Source organism: Pongo abelii, chromosome 11, assembly GCF_028885655.2.
Source record: "Pongo abelii isolate AG06213 chromosome 11, NHGRI_mPonAbe1-v2.0_pri, whole genome shotgun sequence".
Classification (NCBI taxonomy): Eukaryota; Metazoa; Chordata; class Mammalia; order Primates; family Hominidae; genus Pongo; species Pongo abelii.
In genome coordinates this window covers 111,763,306-111,778,954 of record NC_071996.2, presented here as the reverse complement: position 1 = coordinate 111,778,954, position 15,649 = coordinate 111,763,306, and the positions used below count along the sequence as shown (strand labels likewise).

Sequence of the window (15,649 nt, the reverse complement as noted above, 5' to 3'; positions counted from 1 at the left end):
TCCTGGCAAGATTTCATCTCATCTTCTCTAGCCCTCAAAGTGAGATTTATGCCATCAGCTCCCCTGGTTCTCCGACCTTCAGACTTGGACTGAATTATACCACTAGATTTCCTGGATCTTCAGCTTACTTATAGTAAATCCTAGTACTTCTCAGCCTCCATATTTTGTAAATCACTTCCTCATAATAAATCTCTTTGTATATATATCCCACTGGTTCTGCTCCCTGAAGAACTCTAATACAGCTAGCCATTCTATTTTCCGTAGTCTGAGAGAAAACTGAGCTGGTCTATAAGAAGGAATTTTGCTTGGAATTCAAGGTTTCTCATATACTCCAGTGTGAATGGGCCAAGTAACAAATCAATTTTATGAACTCTCTACTCCACGTTTTCCCACAGGCCTCAAAAAAGTTCATATGAACTTATAATTATTTTATTTTCCTTTTCTTAAATGCCAATGTCACTCTCACGAGTGTGATTCCCTTGAGAGTAGCTGAAGCTTTTATGTTATAAAGGAGGTTTAACAATGAAAACATGTTTTTAATTATTTAGAATGTATTGTCTGTAATATTGCTTTAAAATAAAGGAATCTGTTATAATAAACATTATAGTTTTGAGAAAAATATTATTGAATGATCTACATTTAAATTATGAACCATGAAACTATTTTTGTTTAGTCCTTTTTTAATTCAACATAAAAAAAGAAAAACAGATAAGATATACATCATAAATATATACACAAACACACACAAGGAAGCATGCATACTCACACAGACACTACACACACACAGACCCACACACACCCAATATGAAAATGTCTTGGCTTCTTAAGTTTTTAATCCTTTCATATAATGAACTCTAATTCAAACTAAATCTGAAGATCAGTTGATTTTGCATATTTGGCTACAAATTCTAAAAATTCCCATGACCCTGTTCATGCAAGAAGCAAATTGAAAATGATTTAAGAAAAACTTGTATCTATCTGTGGTGTGGCTCATACACAGTTAAATGAAAACATTAAGAATGCGATCACATTGAGCTGTCATCCTTCAAAGCTATTACTCATCCTTTTCTCTTATATTTTAATTAACTACATGTGAATTTATTATAGATATTTGTAGAGCTCCAATTATACTTAGAAACAAAGCGCAGTTAAATTTTTAAGAGTCATATAATGATTACAGAGACAAAAAACCAATTAGCAGTTGCCAGGTGTTTCGGGGAAGGGAGAAGTAAGTGGTTGTGGCTATGAAGGATTCCTGTGCTGGAACTATTGTATATCTTCACTGTGGTGGTGATCATATGCAACTTTACGTGTGATAAAACTGCATAAACTAAATACACGTGCACACACACAAGTATGTATAAAACCAATGAAATCTGCATAAGGCAGAGGGATTATATCAATGTTAATTTCCTGATTGTAATATTGTACTATAGTAATGAAAGATGTTACCATTGAGAGAAACTACATGAAAGGTATTTAGTATCTGTATTACTTCTTACATTGCATGTGAATCTATGCAATGTATTGCAATGTAATGCAATCTCAAAATACAGATTTTTAAAAATTCATCTGCTAAAGTTTTTAAGGAATTGTTTAGTTTAATGATTATAACCATGAAAAACACCAATTAAATTTTAAGTTAATTATAAATTAAGTGCAATATAGTATTTTGAGCTAAAGTAAGGTCAAATATATTAAGACTACTTCATTAGCAAAAAAAAAAAAAATTGAGTGCAACATTCTGTTGGCAAATATGTGTGGAAAAAAAAAGCCTCATACAATGCTCGTGGGAATGTAAAATGTTTCAACTGCTATGGAGAAGAAATAGGCAAAATTGAAAAAGTCCTAAATGTACATTTATCTTTTGACTTCACTTTTTTTTTCTTTTTTTTTTTATTATTATACTTTAAGTTTTAGGGTACATGTGCACAACGTGCAGGTTTGTTACATATGTATACATGTGCCATGTTGCTGTGCTGCACCCATTAACTCGTCATTTAACATTAGATATATCTCCTAATGCTATACCTCCCCCCTCCCCCAACCCCACAACAGTCCCCAGAGTGTGATGTTCCCCTTCCTGTGTCCATGTGTTCTCATTGTTCAATTCCCACCTATGAATGAGAACATGTGGTGTTTGGTTTTTTGTCCTTGCGATAGTTTGCTGAGAACGATGGTTTCCAGCTTCATCTATGTCCCTACAAAGAACATGAACTCATCCTTTTTTATGGCTGTATAGTATTCCATGGTGTATATGTGCCACATTTTCTTAATCCAGTCTATCATTGTTGGACATTTGGGTTGGTTCCAAGTCCTTGCTATTGTGAATAGTGCTGCAATAAACATACATGTGCATGTATCTTTATAGCAGCATGATTTAAAAAACAGGCAACGGGGAAAGGATTCCCTGTTTAATAAATGGTGCTGGGAAAACTGGCTAGCCATATGTAGAAAGCTGAAACTGGATCCCTTCCTTACACCTTATACAAAAATTAATTCAAGATGGATTAAACACTTAAATGTTAGACCTAAAACCATAAAAACCCTAGAAGAAAACCTAGGCAATACCATTCAGGACATAGGCATGGGCAAGGACTTCATGTCTAAAACACCAAAAGCAATGGCAACAAAAGCCAAAATTGACAAATGGGATCTAATTAAACTAAAGAGCTTCTGCACAGCAAAAGAAACTACCATCAGAATGAACAGGCAACCTACAGAATGGGAGAAAATTTTTGCAACCTACTCATCTGACAAAGGGCTAATACCCAGAAACTACAATGAACTCAAACAAATTTACAAGAAAAAAACAAACAACCCCATCAAAAAGTGGGCGAAGGATATGAACAGACACTTCTCAAAAGAAGACATTTATGCAGCAAAAAAACACATGAAAAAATGCTCAGCATCACTTGCCATCGGAGAAATGCAAATCAAAACCACAATGAGATACCATCTCACACCAGTTAGAATGGCGATCATTAAAAAGTCAGGAAACAACAGGTGCTGGAGAGGATATAGAGAAATAGGAACACTTTTACACTGTTGGTGGGACTGTAAACTAGTTCAACCATTGTGGAAGTCAGTATGGCGATTCCTCAGGGATCTAGAACTAGAAATACCATTTGACTCAGCAATCCCATTACTGGGTATATACCCAAAGGATTGACTTCACTTTTAGGGATTTACATTTAAGTTATAGCTTCAACAATATGAAAATACATAAAGACTATACAGTGTAGTATTATTTATACATGTAAAATATTAGATAGAAACAAACTAAATGCCCACACATTTGGTAATTCTATAAAATAGGCTATTATGAAGCTATAAAAAAGAGTGAGAAAACTCTATGAACTAACATGATTTCCAGGATGTATTGTGAAGTAAGAAAAACAAAATGCAGAGTATAAATTGAATGCTACCTTTTGTGCAAAAAAAGAGGGAAAATATACAGATACACTTTTGTAAAACAAAACTCAAACAAAGATAAATCAGAAAACTATGAAATTTTTTATCTTATTTCTCCCTTTAAGTGGAATATTTCTAACTATCTCATTTAGTATAATGTTTATGATAATATTTTCTAAGTACCTTTTTTCAAAGTAAATATTCCCTTTTATGCTTATATTATTAAGAATTTCTTTCATGGATGGGTGTTAAAGTTTATCAATTTTTTTTCTGTATTTGCTGGAATGATATTTGTGGTATATTATCATTCTCATACATTGTTGGAGTTGGTTTGCTATTATTTTGCTTTTGATTTTTTCATTTATACTCACTAATAAAATTTGCTAAAATTCTTCCTCCTTAAAAAAAAAATTGAGTGCAAAAGAAATCATGCATTAGGTAGTCCCTCACAACTTATATAGGCTCCTGAAAATATGAGATATTCCCTTTATCGTCCTTTGATAAGTATATGGTATATTTCTTCATTTATTTAATGTTTATATTGTTAAGCCTTAGTAAAGCTTTTTTTGTCATATAGGTTCAGCATAATTCTTCTATTCATTTCTAGTTATTTTATTTTTGATCACTATTACTAATAGGATATTTTTATTATGCTAAGTGGTAGCTTTTTTACACATAACAAAGCTGTTTTATTTCCTATTTTTAATGTCATTCTTGGTGACATTACTGAACTCTTTTTAGTTTTAATAGTTTCTAGTAAATTCTCATGGCTTTCTTATAAAAGCACCACTAACATCTGCAAATAACAGAATCAACAGAATAAAGCCAAAATTGCTCATAAGGTATTTGTATTTTAACATAGTTAAAATTGATTTTTCATGTTTTGCAATGATAAGCAAGACTGATCTACTTCTGTGATATTTTGCCTTTCTTTCTCCCCTCAAGATATGGTTGACTTGCACAGTTACTCCTGGATTTTCTATGTAGATTTTCTTATTTTATCCAGCTTATTCTAACGACGTTCTCCTCCTGTTAGACCATAGATTCCCACCTTTGTAGCCGGGCATGGTGGCATGTGCCTGTAATCCCAGCTACTCGGGAGGCTGAGGCAGGAGAATCGCTTTAACCCAGGAGGAGGTTGCAGTGAACTGAGATTGTGCCATTGTACTCCAGCCTGGGCGAGAGGGTGAGACACCATCTCAAAAAAAAAAAAAAAAAAAAAGATTCCCACCTTTGAACAGTACTTCTCTCTTAACAAGTACTTGTGTCAGTACTTTTCTCTTAACAAGTACTTGTATCAGTACTTCTCTCTTAACAAGTACTTGTGTTTTTATGACCAGCTTTATTGTAACAAACAGACCTGGAATTTTTCAAATAAATAAATCCATGTCTTTTCAACACCATTTCTTGCAAATGAACTAGATTGCCTCCAAGAGAAAAAACATCTAGCTACACCCCAGTTACAAATTTTGGCATAGAAATTTTCTCTCTCTTCTTTCTTTATACACAAGCCTAGTTACTCGGCTTCCAGGATTATAGCAAAAAAGACTAATTTTACAATGTATGTAAAATGGATCCTTAATGCATTTCAAGAGATAAATAATGAAATCTAGGAAGGACATTTTGGCAGCTTTAACAAATTTCCTGAAACTAATACGAGATTCATCCATCACTACTGAATTATAAACCCCTTCTAAAAAAGAAAAAAAAAAAGTACCAAAGATCAAGAGACTCCTGTTAGACCTAAAACTAAACTCTTTTTTTCTTCATCCCTTCTTTCTTTTCCAATCTTCATTGAGAGGTACATTGCATTAGTCAGGGTTCTCTAGAGGGACAGAACTAATGGAATAGATATATATATATAAAAGGGAGTTTATTAAGTATTAACTCACCAATCACAAGGTTCCACAATAGGCCATCTGCAGGCTGAAGAGCAAGGAGAGCCAGTCCGAGTTCCAAAACTGAAGAACTTGGAGTCCAGTGTTCAAGGGCAGGAAGCAACCAGCATGGGAGAAAGATGTAGGCTGGGAGGCTAGGCCAGTCTCTCTTTTCACATTTTTCTACCTGTTTATATTCTAGCCATGCTGGCAGCTGATTGTGACCACGCAGCTTAAGGGTGGGTCTGCCTGTCCCAGCCCACTGACTCAAATGTTAATCTCCTTGGGAAATACCCTCACAGACACACACAGGATCAATACTTTGTATACTTCAATCCAATCAAGTTGACCCTCAGTATTAACCATCACATACAGAACGGCAGATAGCTTGAAAAAGTAGTTCACCTAATTTCAACATTTTAGCCCTGAGCTCAGAAAAATCACAGTAAGCTTTATCATGGCTAAGCCATAGTAGGGCAAGTCAAAGAATGCGGCTTCTATTTCTGACAAAAATTTAAAGAACTGATGATAATTAAATTCGTAAGGGTGAACAAAGTTGGCCATTGACATTATTGGTTCAATAACACATGATATATTCAAATATTTCCTACAAAGTGCTTGCAGATAAATAATACAATAAATAACCACTGATTTTAAATGCTTTATATTTTCATGAGCTTTTGATTGGTCTTCCACACAAAGGTTTAACACCATCATTTTTAACACATCTTAGCACACTCCATTTCAGGTTGAACTAAATTAGTCATTTTCTCAAATTCTTTGAAAATGTTCTCCCACACAGACTATTTTTCAAGGCAAACGCTTCAGTAAACCAAACTCAGCCTTGACTCCTCAAATAAACAACTGATTAATATCGGTAACATTTGTTACCGATATTACTCATCAAGGGCCAAGGAAAACCCCTTAAAATCATTTGCTTTGTTTTTTAATTGATTATTGATGTTGCTACAACATCCTCAACTCTATTCTTTTCAAAAGGTAAGTAGTTTTAAACTAGTTATTTTCTCTAGACACATTTCATGCCTGCTACAATCAAACATGATTTAACCCATTTATTAGTTCACCATTGGTAAATGGCTTTCCTCGCTTAGCTAACAAATGAGAACCTTACTTTGAACTTTACTTTTATTGCAGCCTCATTTTTTAAAAGAAGTTATGTGATGAGATATCTCATCTTAAGTTTTCTAATTTTTTCTGACTGAATGCTGTGCTATCAGCTGGGAATATTGTAATGATTGCTTAATCTGGGAATGTCAACATATATTGTATTCTATTAGCACAGCTGTGGTGTCACTGAATAATAAACACAATGCTTTTCCATTTTATTTGATAGCAAGAAAAATCCACATACACTGTGCCTTTAGAAGAAGAATATTTAATCCATTTTTCTCTTCTTATTTTGACATGATGGGTTCTCCCTGGTAGTGAAAAAAGTGAAGTGAAAATGTAGAGCAATACATGTAGCACTTGAAATGTGTCAAGTTATGACTGAGTCACTGCAATTCAGAACACACCAAACAGCCATGTGAAGCGGTAGTAGGTGAATGAATGTGGCTGTGTTCAAATAAAATTTTATGAACACTGAAATTTTAATTTTATTTAATCTTCACATCTACAAGATATTATCCTTTTAAAATACAATAAAATCTCCTTTTAAATGTTTTAAATGTTAGAGTAGTTTTAGATTTACAGAAAAAAATTTAGTTATATGATAGTACAGTTCCCATAAACACTGTTTCCCCTTATTAAAATCTTATATTAGTAGGTATATTTGTCATAATTAATGAATCAATATTGATCTATTGTTATTCACTAAGTCGATACTTTATTCAGATTTTCTTAGTTTTTACCTAATGTCCTTTGTCTGTTCTGGGGTCTCATCAAGACACCACATCACGTTTAGTTGTCGTGTCTCCTTAGGTTCTTCTAGGTTGTGATAGTTTCTCAGGCTTTCCTCATTTTTAATTATCTTAATAGTTTTGAGGAACACTAGTCAGACATTTTGTCCCACAGTTGGGGTTTTTTTTTTATGGTTTTCTCATCATGGAACTGGGCCAATATGTTTTGAAAAGGAAGACCACAGAGCTAAAGTGCCACTCACCTATCAAGAGTGCAAGCTATCAACATGACTTCACTCTTAATGTTAACCTCCATCCTTCTTCTGATTTTTATTCAATGACTTAAAAATGTAAAAATCATTCTTAGCTTATGAGGCATAGAAAAACAGATGATGGAATGAATTTGGATAACAGACCATAGTTCGTCCATTTTTGTTATAGTGGATAAAAATTTTGGAATAAAGTTTGAGAACTGAGGATATATCAACCCAAAATTACTTATTCTAATAGATATTCTAATAGAAAAAAAAACTGAAAAAAAATTCACTATCCTCATTAGCTGACAAAGGACTCAAAAGATAATCAGAAAAAGAAATAGTACAATGGTTATTGCTTTTATTGAACTTGGGGGAATACTATAAGGAATGTAACCATGTAGGATATATTATATCTATACATGGACAAGACTGAATACAAAAATATCATTAACTACTATTGTCACCAGATATATTAAATGGGCTATGGAGTGAATGTTACCTCCACTTTTAGTTGCTTTTAACAGAGCAGGAGCACTGTCATCTTGGACAAACACCACCATTTTAAGTTCTAGCTCCCTTTCTAACCTCAAGCATTTCAAGGAAATCACTTCTCTTCTAAACAAGCAACCAGAAAGAGCAGACAGTAAAACAAAGATAAGACAGCTCGGGCACAGAAGGAGGGGGAAAGTCTCTTGAGTAACCACCAAACTTCACACTCATACAATGAGCCCCAGTAAAACAGTGGGCCATAGTAAGCATATTCCTTTCCCATTAGGTGCACTAAGATAGGGAAGCTAAAAGCAGACTTGGGGGACATGCCTGCAGCTGCAGGAAGATGTATGGGAACAAACACAAAAGCCTTCCCTCCCAGATAAGCAAGACAAAGAGGTTCAGAAGCAGTCCAAGCCTGTGATAAGCTCTCCCACCCTGAACCCTTAAATACTCTTAGTCTGTAAGAGAGCATGCTCCTGACCAAAACTGGCCAGAAACCCATCTCAGGTTTATTCTCCAAAATAAACCTGTCTTTGAGTGTTGAGCCACTTTTTGTGTTTCTTTCTTCCTTCTTCAACCCTTACACTTTTAGTTGTGACATTATTCAAGGTGGCTAATTAGGTAATACAGATAAATAAATGGTTTTCAGCAACACATAGAAAACTTCAAGAATGTAAAAATAATACATGTCCCATTTAGTCAATATTTTACATTCCATATGTTAAAAATGTTCAAAAATATAAAAATAATGGTTAATGCAGGAATAATTAAGTGTAGTTCTTGCACTATTGAAATCATAACAGTGCTCAAATTCCATTTTGAAGTAACTCACTTTATAGTTCCTGAGCACTGAATCATTTTTACACTTTCATTCCTTAAAGCCAAATTTTTCTTTCTGTACATCAGTGACACTTGATAGTGTCAAATGCTGTCTCTGGTAAGGTTGGCTCTTGGAGTTTCTGTAATCATGACTTCTATGTAGCTGTGTCTGAAATTGCTAGAGTGGCACCACATGGGGAGCACATACCATGATAATAATACTCCAAGATGAAAGGAGGACCACTTTCTCAAGGTTCAAGTGCTGACCCTCTGTCATTTGTAATATAATTTAATGAGTTCAAATTGCCAGTCTTTTACATTGTTTATAAACATTCTGTGTGTGTGTGGTCACTTTTTAAACAAATAAAGATGAAATAACTACATCTGTGTTTATATTTTATATGAGCAAATAAATTATGGAGAAAGAGGTGGAAGATACACAGTATTATCTGAGTGGGATTGAGAGGAGATGGGACAGTAGTGAGAGAGAAAGAGAATGAGTACATCAGACAGGAAAATAGTCATAGGAAAACGGAAAAAAAGTGGATCGTATAATGTCAAGTGAAAATATATATAAAATTTCATTTATGACATAATTGAAAGTATGTATTAATTGAATAGGCACATAGACAAAGACTAAATAGAAATGTGGGTAGTTTCTGCTTTTGATCCCTGTTATATGTATATAGTAAAAACACTCTTTTTAAAGCTAGCTCTGTTGATAACCTGAAAAAATATGAATCTCTGGTATGCTGGAACTCTAAACCTTATACTCCTGACATGATAAAATGAGACCCAGAATTTTGCCACTTATCTGTGGCCACCCAGCTAATTTATAGTAAAACATGGACTACAGCCAGGTGTCCTATCTCCCAGTACAGTGTCCTCACACAGGACTACCTCTGCCTTTCAAGGCTATTCTATGGCAGCTCTACTCAGTGATGGAGTTCATTTCATGGGGAAATGAAATCAGCCAATGATTATCACTCTAGAAATAGTGTTGACCTGTTTTTGGACATGACAAATCATCAAGAAGACTGTTTCCTGCCAGCAATTGGCAACGAGAATCTGAGATTACAGAAAATCAGGCTGAAGGCCAAATTATAGATCTACACATAATAGCAACAGTGGCCAATGTTCTATTCATTTCTAACTAGTGTCACTCCCTCTAGGCAACACATCTGTCATGCAGCACAGCTGTGCGATCCTGGGAGACAATAACAACTGGGAAAAGTAAAGTGGTAATATCCATCAGCAAGAAGGAAACAAATTTTGAGCAAAAGCAATGAGGAAGTTAGATATTGATCAAGTACTTATATTAATAAATGTAATATTATAACAGCTATCAGTGTTATGAAGAAAATGTCCAATTGCTATCAGAAAAAATATGGGTTCTGAAGGAGAAGCCATAAGAAATAAAAGGAAGAGAAAATAGCCTCGCAAAATTCTCACACACATACACACCCCATTTAAAAGCCTTCAGGAGTTCTCACTAATGCTTAGAAATAATCTTAATCTAGTAATCATTCCATTAAAAATAACTTAACTGATCTGCTAATAAAAGAAGAGGAAAGAGCTGACATCTTTTGTTATCAGGCACCTTTAAGCTTTTTGTTTGTATATTTTTAAATTCAAGACTCACATTCTATAAGCAGATGTCACTATAATGCTTATTCTATGAGTAAGTCCTATTTTACAGTGGAGCCAGTGGAGACAACCAAGAGATGAAATTAACTGCCTAAAGTCACATGGCTGTTTAAAAATTTAATGAATAACCCAGAGAAAAGAAAAAAACAAAACAGAGGGGAAAGAAAGGACAAGATGGGTTCCAGTAGATGACAAAACCAATTGAAGTTCAAGACAGGAAAATAATGAGATGCATGAATGCCTGTTGAAAATATTTTATTTTGTCACAAAGAATTGAAGAAGTTCTGGGAATATGAAACCTACTCTCTGTGCATTGGCAAGAAAGAGCCATACCTGGGACCCTTCCATCTCACTGCTTCTGATCTACCAGGGCTGAAGAGACTACTCACAATTAATGCAGCCACCAAGAAGCCCATTCGTCAGGGATTTAAGACTTCCTTATAACTAGAAGACAAATGGAAATAGTCCTGGTTGTCAACAGAAAAGAATGAGAACAAACCAATTCTCTTATCTTTAACTACAATAGTGTTTGTGGCAATAAACACAGTATAGAGATAATCAACTGTTGAGTTTCCATTTCATTCTGCCAAAGACAGTCCCTAGTTTCCACTTTGGAGAATCTGCCTATATTCTAGGACTTGGCATGATCTCAGCTCACTGCAACCTCTGCCTCCAGGGTTCAAGTGATCCTCCCACCTGAACCTCCCAAGTAGCTGGAACTACAGGTGTGTGCCACCATGCCCAGCTAATTTTTGTATTTTTAGTAGAGACGGTGTTTCACCATGTCGGCCAGGCTGGTCTCGAACTCCTGACCTCAAGTGATCTGCCCGCCTCAGCCTCCCAAAGTGCTGGGATTACAGGCATGAGCCATTGCGCCCAGCTGTCCTCATTCTTAACTCCACCAGTAATAGTTTTGACAGTTCTGTTTATTATCACCACAATTTGCAATTAACACATGCATTGAGATGCAGAGTGTAGGCCTACTTGATTTATTGATTTATCCCAGTTTATCTCTATACCCCACTCCTACTTCTCTACCTCCCATATACAAGCATTTATGTGAGACACACACACACACACACACACACAATCTTTTATCTGAATATGTTCATAAAATATATATTACTGTTTTTTGTGCATGTATTTTAATGTATGTAAATGATATCATATCGTATATCCTATTGTTTCTGTGTCACATGTTATCCTGTTTTTACGATCTTGTCCATGCTGATTTGTGCACATTTAAGCCATTGCTTTTTATTGCTGCACAATACCCCATTATAAACACCCAGATTGTCCCTAATTCTCTAACACCACAGAATTACTGCAAGGATCATTATAGACCTGGGTGAGAAATTCCCTGGGATAGAGACTCGGGGCGAAGATTGCTGGGACAGAGGACATGTGTATACATAATATCACTAAGCAGTGCCCAGCTGATCTCCACAATGAGGGTACCAGTAGGAGGGGTGGGCCCCAGAGGTAAAAGCCAGAGTATAAATCATGGCTGCTTGTGTAAGTTGAGTATATTATCTAACATCTGATAGCCCCATTTTCTCATTTATAAAAATGAGAACAATTACAGTGCCCATCTCATAAAGTTACTGTAATAATTAAATGAAAGAATCAAGTACTTAGCACAGTATTTGGTACTTGGCAAGTAGCATTACTGATTACCATTTTTCCATACCCAGAAAGAGATTTCTGATTTTCTAGTAGGCTCTGAATCTTCATACTGGAAGGTCAACAGTAGGAATTCTAAGACCTGGTCATTTTTTCACAGCATGGGACTCCTCTGATGGGCAATCTTTCCCCCAGGGTTCTCCTTTGAGTTGGACAAAATTTTGTCAGATTTGCTTGCCAGTCTGAGGTTACCCCTGTCCAATCCTTCTCCCTCTCCCTTTCAACTTTCACAAGCATTACCTCCTCCCCTAATAAACCTCTGGCACCCCAATTCCATCCCACAGTCTTTTACCAGGAGGATCCACTAACACAGTAAAGAAAATACTGAACATGTTTATATAGTGGTCCTCATTACCATGTGATAATCTGACTATAGAAAATGCATTGCTGGGCTCTGTAATGATGTATGAATGCATGGGTTTTGAACTGTGCATTGAGACAAAAGTATATCTTTACCAACCAGAAACCACAGAGACCCTTAAAACAATTGATGAGCACTGGTCTATATCATCTATTTTATGGTGTGATCCAATGTTTACTGAATACTAAATATTTACTCTACACAAGCTCATTCTGCCTGGGTGAGTTCCCTTTGGTTTTCTATCAATATGTTATAATTTTTTTGAAATATCTGTGTTAGCTAGCAATATATTCATCATTAACTGGGTATGCTAAAAAAATTAATAAAGCCAGGCTCATTTTTCATAAATACCTTGTCTCTCATACTTCAGCTAATAATATCAGCAATTGATATTTGAAGTAAATAATACCCAGAATGTATTTAGTCTCTATTATACTCCAGGTTAACTCATGGAATTTCAGAGTAGAGAATGACTGTAACCTAAAGTAATAAACCAAGACTTATAGAATTAAAAGAATCTTAGACCAATATGACTCTTTTGAAGATGAAGAAACTGAAGGTCATAAAATGTGTCAGTTTGTCAATGTAAATCACTTGAATTTAACCTCCAGATTTTGTTTAAAATGTCAAAAATTTGGCAAACGTAATATAATACTACAAACTGTCCTTTTATGCAATTCATAATCTATAGATATAAATGGAAATCCGTGTAAAGCAATGATTTTCAACCAGGAGTGATTTTGCCTTCCAAAGTATGTATAGCCACATCTAGAGACATTTTTGGTTGTCTCAGTTAGGGGGAGGGGTGCTACTGGCATCTAGTGGATAGAAGAGACGGGGTGGCGCTAAATACCCTGCAATATACAGGACAACACACCCACCCTCACCAAAACAAAGAATTATTATATATGTCCCAAAATGTCAACAATGCCAAGGTTGGGAAACCCTGGTTTAAAGTTACAGAAAAAGTATTCGGTGTCCTGATTGTTTTATTGAAAGCAAAAGAAAATATTCTGCCCACAATCCCATGGTGATTTATTTATTATTTATTTCTCTCTCTCTCTCTCTCTCTCTCTCTCTCTCTCTCTTTCCTTTCTTCTCTTTCTTTCTTTTCTTTTCTTTCTTTCCTTCCTTCAAGACAGGGTCTCACTTTGTTGCCAGGCTGGAGTGCAGTGGCATGATCATAGCTCAGAGCAGCCCCGAACTCCTGGGCTCAAGAGATCCTCCCGTCTCCCAAAGTTCTGGGATTACAGGCATAAGCCACCACACCAAGCCTTTTTTTTTCTTATTGTACTAAATAATACCTCTCCATTTCCTTATAAAAAGTAATCTAGAACACTAAATAAAATAAATGGTTAGAGTTCAGTTGCCTCTTGTATACAAGAAGATGCCATTTTTAAGCATATTATCCAAATATCTTATGAGATAAAAATGTAAGAAGTATAGTAGAGATTACCAGAGTTCTATAAAGATCATGGAAATTCATCACCAAATTTTTTTCCATGCATTCATATTCCTTCTGGTAACTTGATGAATTTTTTCAGGTTTAAGTGTACCTTACTTTCAGCTATCCATTGCTAATATTATTAGTTAATGTATGACACGCAAATTGTTTAGTTTATTAACAAAATTTATTTATTAACAAAATAAATCTACATGAAACATCTTGGTCATGTTAAGTAAAGCCCACTTTTAGCGTGGCACCTAGCCTAGAAATCCCCTTTAAGTTTTAATGTCTCTGGTTATGACTTTAACAGATAGGTTTTTAAAACTGCACTTTTAGAATAATTGAAATTTAAACTAGTCATCTGAAAGCCGAGAACATAGTATTAAGTTTAGACAGTATCAATACATAAATCACTGCTTTAAATTCTCACGGTGAAATAATTTTTTAATTGGGCCTTCATTTGACGGTCTAGGTGCACCCCCTACCGAACCGGAGAGAAATACCTTGATTCGGTTTAAATTCACAGGGCTCTTGAACTGCATAACATCCACCACTACACGCATCTCTCTAGCTCATCTGAAAAGCTGACTGTAAACCCTACATTTGATTTGACTCAAAAAAAAAAAAAGTGCGTATGAACTGTGCCTTGCACATTAAAGAGGCTTCATTGTGAAAGATCGCCCAGAAAATCTCTAAATGATATTAGCAGTACAAAAGTGACAGCCACCGCTTCTTAACATTAACAAATGAACTGTATTTTGGTATTTTTATTCTGTCTCCTAACTTGAATGTATGTGATTCTGTATCACAGACAGCCAATCATTCTTTCAGAGAGTGGTCACAATCGATCCTGTAAGTTTAAATTCTCAAAAGCGATGGTAAATTACCAGCAGACAAAAGTCATTTCGATTAATTAAATGGGGACCACGGAATTTAAGAGTAAGAAAAGTTCCTTCACCTTCCCAGCCTCACACTCTTGATCCACGACTCCGCTGTTCGGAAATATCCCCTTACTTTGCGGATGCCAGGATGCTGATCTAAACAGTGCCGGCCCCAGGACATCACTCCACTAAAGCAGATCTTTGAAGCTCCACTAATTGCCTGCCAGCACCTGCCGGGTACGCCTCGGTGCGTGCCGGGGCGTGTGTGGACGTGTGAACATGAATGAGCTCTCGCGCGCACCTGGCCTCCGTGTCGCTAAACCTGAGTCCCCGCCGGAGGCTCCGCGAAAACAGGTGTCGCGGAGCACTGGCTCTTACCTGGGCTCTGGCCAGGAGGCAGCTGCCGAGCATCAGCCAACCCCAGACGTGGAGCGACGCCCCCAGCCCGGCCATGCACGGAACGGCTGTAGGAAGAAGCAGGGACCCTCCTCCAGAGCCCGGGAGAAGCTTCCAAGTCGCCAACTTGGCTGGCCCAGGGCAAACTTGTGGCCAGTAACGACGCGCAGCTGGGGTGGTCGGGCCCGGGCCACCGGCCGAGGGTGCTTGGGGTCTTGTCGCCGGAGCCACGCGCTTCTCAGAGCCCGCGTCCTGCTGCGCCGCGGCGCGAGGTTGGTCTTGTCTTCCGGAGTCCTGCACTTGACTCGCAGCCCCTCGCCGCCTGCGGCGGGAAGGGGGCGGCTCCCGCGCCAGGCGGATCCGGGTGCGCCCCGCGCGGCTGCGCTCGCGCTCCTCCTCGAAGTCACTGGGTCCCGCAGCCCAGGGGGCGGAGGGCAAAGGATCCCACGTCGCTGCTGCCGCCACCCCCGCTTCGCAATGTTTCTGCTTCCCTCCACTCCGTCCCGGGTTCCAGGG

General features: G+C 36.8%; 1 protein-coding gene across 1 annotated transcript in view; it reads right to left on the bottom strand.

Moving 5' to 3' along the window:
* PTH2R (parathyroid hormone 2 receptor) overlaps nucleotides 1-15,274 on the bottom strand; it is an 86,145-nt gene extending 70,871 nt beyond the window's left edge. Inside the window, exon 1 of the mRNA XM_002812800.3 lies at nucleotides 15,116-15,274. Within this exon, the coding sequence (XP_002812846.2) occupies nucleotides 15,116-15,190 (75 nt within the window). The 5' untranslated portion in view covers nucleotides 15,191-15,274. The remainder of the gene's footprint in view (nucleotides 1-15,115) is intronic.
* Between the last annotated feature and the right edge of the window lie 375 nt (nucleotides 15,275-15,649).